General features: G+C 56.8%; 1 protein-coding gene across 7 annotated transcripts in view; it reads left to right on the top strand.

Moving 5' to 3' along the window:
- Nucleotides 1–232: 232 nt before the first annotated feature.
- Cacna2d2 (calcium voltage-gated channel auxiliary subunit alpha2delta 2) overlaps nucleotides 233–8,342 on the top strand; it is a 127,535-nt gene continuing 119,425 nt past the window's right edge. For 3 of the 7 annotated variants that reach the window (XM_060385324.1, XM_060385323.1, XM_060385322.1), the window contains exon 1: nucleotides 234–788. In XM_060385324.1, the coding sequence (XP_060241307.1) occupies nucleotides 571–788 (218 nt within the window). In that variant the 5' untranslated portion in view covers nucleotides 234–570. Of the gene's footprint in view, nucleotides 789–8,342 lie in introns of all 7 variants that reach the window. The other 4 variants (XM_060385320.1, XM_060385319.1, XM_021662131.2 and 1 more) reach the window with 2 other exon arrangements.

Below are 8,342 nucleotides of genomic sequence, written 5' to 3'. Positions count from 1 at the left end.
CGCGCAACTGCCCGGGAACGAAGAGTTCCCGCTCACAAGGCAGAGAGAGGAGTTCCCGGGTCTGGGGCGTGGGGGCGGAGACGCACCCGGGGCTCTCAGACCCCGGCCGGCCCGGGCGCAGGACTCGCGAGCCCGGATTCGGATCGGCTGCGCGAGCCGCCAGGGCAGGCTCGGGGGTGGTGAACGGGGACGAGGGGCGCGCGGGCACAGGCGGGCGCGCGGCCGCGGCGGGGGCGCGCGGAGGCGGGCCGGCCGAGGAGAGGGGAGGGAGGGAGAGACAGGGAGAGGGCGGCGCCGGCAGGTTGGCGGCGGCCGCTATTTGAGCGCAGGTCCCGGGCCGGGCGCTCAAAGCGCTCGGAGCCAGCGCGGCGGGGAGACCGGAGCGCGCAGCCCGCAGAGGAGGCGCTGCGGCCGGTGCCAGCCCCGGAGGCCCCCGCGCGGAGAAGGAGGTGGAGGAGAGGCCGGCTCACCGCCCGCAGCCCGCCGCCCGCGCCCCCCCCCTCCATCCCGCCGCCGCCGCCGCCGCCGTCCCCCCTCCCCTCCCCGCGGCGCCGCATCTTGAATGGAAACATGGCGGTGCCGGCTCGGACCTGCGGCGCTTCTTGGCCCGGCCCGGTGCGGACCGCGCGCCCCTGGCCCGGCCGCGGCCCCCGGCCCTGCCCTGACCCCCGGGGCCCAGCGTCCGGGCCCGCGCGCCCGCTCTCGCTTTTGCTGCCGCCGCTGCTGCTGCTCGTACCGCTGCTCGCCGCCCCCGGCGCCTCTGCCTACAGCTTCCCCCAGCAGCACACGTAAGTGGCCTCGGCCGGCCGCGGGACCCCCCCCCTGCGCCCCTCAGCCCGCGGCTGCCCCCTCCTCGCGCAGAGGGTCCGGGGTGTGTGTATGGGGGGGGTCTCTGGGTCCCACGGCGTGCTGCAGCTGAGGGTGGCGGCTACAAACCCCTCCGTGGGCTGGCAGCCAGGGTCCCGGAGCTTCTGGCTGCGTCGCGAAACTTCCTGGCGGTGCCCCTGCTTCTCACAGCCCGCCCCCACCTCACCCCCGACGGGACAGAGAAAAAAAAATCTTCAAGCCTAGGGATGAGGCTGGGGAGCGGGGAGGGGGGGGAAAGGTCGGGGGGGAGGGAAGGGTGGAGGGGGAGGGTCCAAGTCTGTCAGCCGCTACCCCTGTCGCTGTCCCGGTGATAAGAGGGGACACCTGGGGTTGGCGGAGAGGCTGGCCAGAGAGACCCCTGCCCGGGAGACCCGGAGTCACGCATCTGTCCTGTGTTCTGTCCCCGGTGGGAACCTGGCGCCTTAGAGGCAGACGTGGGGTTGCATCCACACCTGTCTTCTTGGGCCTTTTTCCTTTGGTGGGGGCCGGGGGGGTCTATGCTGGACGCAGAGGATGCCAGCACCTTCTTGCCGTGGTCAATGTCACCTGTGCTTGGCCGCCCACCTGAGGGGGCGTCCCTGGAGAGCCCTTTTGAAGTGAAGGTGCTGGGCTGAGTCAGAGGGTGGACGGTGGGGAGGACCCTTGCCTGCCCCTGATGCTCCTGCTACCCTTCCAGAGGTTCTGCCAGTGCTGTGGTCCGTCGGAGCCTCCTCACCTTCCCCAAGAGCTGGCAAGGCCGGACAGATGTGTCTGGATAGGGAGTGGGTATTTTGCATGTGGGCTTCAGGACAACATCTGTTTCTTGACACCCTGCCCCAGCCATATGCCAGTGTCCAGACACCCCTTTGGGGCACGGCAACCACCGTGCTTCTGTTTTCTGTAGCCTCGGCAGCCACCTGTCCCCCGACTCCTTCACGAGTGTCCTGGCCTAGGTTTGGGTGTGAGAGGAAGGGTCTGTCCCCAGGAAAGAGACCGACTAGGCTGCGTCATAAGAGTGCTTCTGCCCTTGGATAGGAGACCCCGGTTTGCCACAGAACCTGCCTGCTTCAGCTGGTAGGTTCTCCCAGTTGAGAGGAGGAAAAAAAAAAAAAAAAAAAAAAAAAAAACTCAGATGAAGCACGGCTTAGCTCGTCTCCCTGTCCTCTCCCTTGTCATCGCTCTCCTCACACAGTCTGGCCATGCTCAGGCGGGTGATCAGTTGGCAAATTACAGGTGCCGCCCGGACGTGTCCTCTGTCAGCTGTCTGGATTTTTCACGAGTGGATGAGGGAGTGCGTGGAAGTTCAAGGCTTGGTGGGCTGTGGCATTGTCTTTCATTTGCTGCGGTGAAAGTGGATCAAAACCAGAGTGTTTAAAAAGAGCAAAAGCATGTTTGTTTGTTTTTTTTTAATTGTTCTTTTTTCCCCCCTTCAAAGCTAAGCCACAGTTTTGTTTTGTTCTGTTTTTTTTCTTTCGTTAGCCATTTCCCAGCTCCTCAAGTGAAGGTTTAAGTAGTCATCTCTTTCTGCCTTTTGGACCTCCCTCCCCTTTCCCGTAGCGTGCCCTGCTTCACTTGGCTGCTGGGCCTTCCTGGGTCTCCCCTAGGACAATGTAAGACCCTGACCGAAGTGTCCACCTGTCCCTCTGTTCTCAGCCAGATGTTGAGGAGGGTGTGAGTACAGCCGCACATTTCCAGCTGGACACTTCTTCTCCTGTCGGTGTGGCTGGAGTTAATTCGAGGGTCTGGGACATGTCTTACAAGCCATAATTAGGGGATTTGAGTTGGGGGGGCCTAGGGTGACGAATGTGCAACGTCAAGGAGGGTTTGCCATGACAGGCAGCGCCCTTCAGCCGCCCTGGTCCCGCGGATGCAGATGCCTATCGATCCTTGGAGGGAGGAAGGGGACCCTTGGAGACCCCTCCCAGTGACTGCGCTGGTTCTGAGTTAGGGCTTTTGTTAAACTGACATAAGACGCTCGGGGCTGCCGCTGGGGCCTCAGGGCTTTATGGGGCTGCTCAGGGGGTGAGGGGCATCCCTGAACCTCTCCTTGGGTGAGAGTGGCAAGGCTAGGGGGACACTGATACAGGTGGATTTTCAAGATGGAAAGTAGGAACGCCAGCCTCAAGATACTGGGGTAACTAGTCTTTCGTGGGGAGGGTCCTCAGTGATCACGGATATCCTCCTGAGTGTGGAGCCGTGGTTTTAATCACATGCAGGCTGAGGAGCTGGTGGCCGTTATTCCTGTGGTCGCTGTCTGCCATTCGGGTGAAATGAACCAAGCCATTAGATTGCAAAGGGCAGAGGAGTTGCCCCTGGAGGGAAGACAGGACTTTGGTTTTAGAAGAGGGACCTCTCTCCCCCACTTCAGTCTGCATTGGGGTTTCAGATACATGTGTGAAACATGGGTGTGTACAGTCTCGTGTCTCGCAGGATGGAGTCCTAGCACAGCGCACACTCCCTTTTTTTACCTGCTTTCTTCCGTTCCCATTTATGCCCACCCCAGTGGTCAGGCCAGCCAGTGCTGCTGGCAGCCTTGATGTATTTTCTGTCTTCTCTTTGTTGCCCCCACGCTGCAGCTTTGGGGGACTGTCTCTGTTTCTCTCTGTCTCTGTGTCTCTTTGTCTCTCTGGTCTCAACTCCTCGTTTATCCTCTCATCAATCTGTGCCCAGCCTGGCCTGCTTGCCTTTTTGTCCTCTCTCCTGGGTCCCTGTACTCTGTTCTGTGGTGCCCTGGGGCTTCTCCTCCCTCCCCCCCCCACTCAGTTGAGTACTGGCTGAGTTCAGGATGGGGTGCCCAGCTGACCACCTGCCTGGCTGTACCACTTAACCTGGCTCTGCTCTAGTGATGGGGTCGGTTTGGTGCCTCCCTTCCTCCGGCATGGGTGGGGAGCAGTGAGAGGCCCCGAGGGGCTTGTGCCCCCAACAAATGAATGCCTGTCAGAGTGCATAAGTGCTTCTCTTCCGAGTGGACAAATGGGGAGCAGTGCCCGTGACAGGGCATGCGTCAGTCTAGCTATGGTTAATGGTGGGTGACGCGTGTCTGTCTGGGCCTCGGAGCCAGGCTCCACCTCTCTGTGGCTCTCCCTGTTGGTGGGAGGCAACATTACATGTGTGGGTCCCCCCTTCTTTCCAACAACCTGCCGCAGCTTTGCAGCTTTCGCAGGAGGGAGGGCTGAGGCTTCCAAGCCCCTGTCAATAGAATGCGGCGCTGCCAGGTGCCTGCACCCCTTCTCGTGTCGAGAATCCGGGGGAGACCTTTGCCCTCGATGCTCTACTCTTACTAGGCTGTTCCTTCTGGCTAGATACGTTGGGCTAACCTCTTGAAAAGGGAAGAGGCCTGTTTTAAAATGGGTGCCTTTATAGTCTGAGGGGCTAGCCTCCTTCCAGGTTCCTCAGTACACACATGTCCCTAGACACTGACCCCAGAGTGAAGCTGGTATCACAAGTGAATCGAGAGAACCCTTCCGTAGTGGGCGTCTCCTCCCCTCTGCTTGAGTGTAGGTGGACACTGTCAGCTTCGTGGAAGACACTGTTTGGAGGCATGCTGGGTGTCAAGCATAAACCTCGCATGCTCCATTTTGGCCTTTAGAGCGGGTCTTCTCTTTTGCGATGACCTTGCCTTGATTTCCCCGACTGAAATCATACAATGTTAAGAGTCTGGTGAGCCATGGAAGGGCAGCCTCCAGTGGGCAGGTACAACTCTCTCGGGAAGCAGGACAGGGACTGTCCATACCTGCATCAGGTTCACAAGCCAAGGACCTAGGCTGCTCGTCATTTCACAGCGGGCCCCTGGGTTAGCTGCTTTTAATTAATTAATTAAGAGACAAGGTCTCATTATGGAGACCAGTACTGGAACCTTCTAGTGCTCCGACTAAAGTCATGTGCTACCACGCCCAACTCTGACTTCCTCCTCGGCTCTTCACCCCCTTCCTACTTATCTCTACTCTCCCACCCGCACCCCAGCCCCATGTCCAGCCGTCCTTGGTGACTTGGCGGTGGAGGATGTGGCTCACGGTGGACTCCCCTCACTGAGCCTGGAAGGTGTTGCCTACCTGTGTTACCAGCTTTCCTCAGAAACCTCCCCGTCCCCCATGACCTTGCCTGCCTTGTCCCTCCTTCTCCTCTGGGTCTCCTCTGAGAGGACATCTTTGGCCAGGTCTGCCCTACCAGCCCTACTGCACATGCATCCTCCTGTGTGCATGCTGGCCCTCATGGAATGGCCAACCAACCCAGAATTGTCCTTGTCCTAGTCCTTTGATTGTAGGAAAGCTTGCTGGGCAAGGGGCTGAGCAGCGTTGTGTGTGTGTGTGTGTGTGTGTGGTGTGTGGGGTGTGTGTGTGTGTGTGTGTGTGTGTGTGTTGGGGGAGTGATTTCATTTCCAGATTCTATTATGATTCCAGAAAGAAAGGTCAGGGGGTAGCGGTGGAGCCCGGGTTTTAATGCAGATATGAAGTTGGAGCCTCTCAGCTATTTTGCCAGGTTTATAGGACTTACAGGACTTCAGAAGACTCCCGTCTTCTCGGTGCTTGAGAACGTGCTGTCTGCACACAACAGGTGGGGTTGGGGCAAAAGCCCTAGGCTCTTAGGGGTCAAAGCAGGCAGGCTGGGCCCTGCAGGCTAACATTGCCTATGGGATGAGAATGGTCTCTTTCTGGGAACGGTCTTTTCGCCAGCCCCTAACCCATTCCAAAATTGCCTAGGAACCCGTGATCTGTGTCTTCTGGTGACTGGGGCCTAGCTGTGGGAGGGGCACTGGTGCCTAGGGCCCCCAAGGTGATGGTAGGGGGTTTCCCATCACAGATGCAGGCCTGCAACTTGCTGAGGAACTCCTCTTCATGTCAGGTTTATTTTTCCTGGTGCCCACTGTCTAAACAAGAAGCAACAGAATCAATATTCGTATTCCCGGAGGGAAGTGTGTGTGGTTTGTACTTTTTTTTTTTTTTAAACTTATTTTTTACCTTCCCGTTTGTTGCCCACCCCATGATCCTTCGTAACCTAAAGAAGCTTCTACATTAGTGTCACTAAGGACCTCAGGGGTGGGGTGGGTGTCAAGACAGGTGATCACTGAGACTGAAATGCCCATAAGGGCTTCTGGAATCCCTACGGGTTTCTCCTTAAAGAATCAGGAGTTCTGTCCTTTGGACGCACACAGACTGAGCCTGACCTTATGCAGACAAGTCCTGCCTGGCTCCTGTGGGGCTCATTGGTTCACTTGGCTGTCCCCATCACCGATGCTGTCCCCTTTCCTGGTCCAGCTGTTCCCCGAGGCCCCCCAGACATCCTTATCTATCCGGGTCTGGTCTGATTGTCTTTGTCCCCAGCTACTGCTGGTGCTGCTACTAAGCCTGGTAAGAATGAGGCACACTAGGAGACCCTGCTTGGCTGGGGGAGGGGACTCTCAAGAGCAAACCCAGCCCAGCCTTCTCAGCAAGGCAGCTTCCCTGGTGACCTTGGGCAGAGCTCCTTTTCTCCGGGGCCTCAGTTTCCTTTCTCCGCAGATCTTTCTGCTCTGACATTCCAGTGCTCTAAGAAGGCAAGCATGGAGATCTGTCCTCCAGTTCCTCTCCACGCTCCTTTCTGGCAGGGTTGAAGTGTGACCCACCGGAACTGGCTTGTGTGTGCATGAGGCTGTCTGGGTCCTGTACCGTGGGTGCCTTGAAGCCTCTCTGCTTCTGACTGACCCAGTTTGGGCTCTGATTAGCCTAATTGTTTAGCAAAGGAGAGGAAAGAGGAAATCTTTCCTACTGGTCATTAACCATCTCTCCCAACATTAAAAATGATGGTCATCAAGCAAACAGAACAAGGTGGGAGACACCCCCGCCATCATTCTCCCTCCCATTCTTTTAGACCTTGGGCCCCTTGCTTCCACTGAGGTGCTTCTTCCCAGGATAGATAGCCAGGCCTTCCTGAGCAATGTCCTCTTAGCGGGCCCCTGAGAGCGACCCCTCCCTAGTAATTCATGACCTTGGGTACTTACTTGGCTTCTCTGGGCTTTGAGGCCTCTGTATTACCTCCTAGAGTTGGGATGGCACAAGTCACAAGGGACAGAGCTACTTCTGGGCCCTGGATCTAGGAGAGTACACAGGAAGAACTGTGTCTACCCTGGGTGCATCTGTCCCTTTACCTATAGCATCCAGTATTCAGTCAGATCCTGTAGGTACCCGGGCTCAGTTATGGTTTCTGGGAGTTTCCTATCGATCAGGGCCCTTTCCTTTGACCTGAATGCACATGTAAGCTTGTAGGTAAAATTGTCTACACCTGTGCGTTCATGTCTGGCTTTGCACACGTATTGGATACACATCACACTTGTTTACACACCTACTTGTGCGCACGTGGGTAGATGTGCGCTTAGCTGTGTTTGTGCTAGCATGGTGTTTATATGCATATGCGTAGCTGTATATGTGCATTCATATAGACACAGGTACAGGTATAGACATACAGGCACATATGAACTCTGATGTGGCATACGCTCATACCTCTGTGTGTGTGTGTGTGTGTGTGTGTGTGTGCGTGTGTGTGTGTGGCGCAAGCACATGGCGGTTTATCTCTGCAGCCAGAATGTGCTTACCCACCTTCTGTACCTGCCTTTGATGTGAATGCCAGAACTTTGTGGGCGAATGCTGGCAGTGGGAAACAAAGCCTCCTGCTTGCGAAGACCCATGTTTTGCAAACTTTTATGTCAGAAACAGCCTGAGTTAAGGCTGAGCTAGAAAGTTTGATCGTGTACCAACTGGCAGGATGACAGTCTGTGAAGAAAACACACAGAGGCTGTGTCCTTGTAATTCAGATTTCTGCAAACTGAGTGGTATTCGGATTCACGGGAGGGCGCGGGACTCAAAGGAGCTCTGTGAGGCCTTTGAGAAGTGGCGTGTCTCTGCAAGGGGCCCCTGTATGGAGAAAGTCTGTAGGGGTCATGTGGGGGAGGTCAGGGTTCTGGCAAGTGTGTGACCTTGGGCTGGTGGGTTTCCCTCTCTGCCCACTTCTCTTTTGCACACGGAAGGAAAAGAGGCACCTGTGGCAGGTTCCAGGTTCCCTGCCCAGGGCAAGGTGCTCATGCCATCAGCGGTCACCATTCTGAGAAGCTAAACTTGAACCTGTTGACCCTGTGTGCTTTATTCAGAGTGCCTCTAGTGAGACTCGAGGAGGACTTTTTGTGTGCTGACTCCCTGTGAGATCGGCCGTCCTGGTAACCCATATTAGGGCACTGGCCATTGGGGCTGTCCAGGTCCTGGCTTAATGGGTCCTAATGTCTGAGGGAACTGTTAGGTTTAGCTTTATTGACATACTCAAAGCCTGTGGGTTGGGAGGCGGGATGGCGTAAGGTGCTGGACGATCTGACAAGGGGTTTCTGGAAAAAAAATGCAGAAGTGCCTACAGCAGTTCGGGAGCCTGCAGGGAAGGGGGTGTTTCTGAAGGAGCTGGGCACTTGGAAGAAACCAACTGGGCACTATGGGTCTGTATGCTTCCTGGACTTAGGCGAGCCACATGCCCTGATC

Source organism: Meriones unguiculatus, chromosome 6 (assembly GCF_030254825.1).
Source record: "Meriones unguiculatus strain TT.TT164.6M chromosome 6, Bangor_MerUng_6.1, whole genome shotgun sequence".
Classification (NCBI taxonomy): Eukaryota; Metazoa; Chordata; class Mammalia; order Rodentia; family Muridae; genus Meriones; species Meriones unguiculatus.
This window is presented reverse-complemented; position numbering and strand designations above follow the sequence as displayed.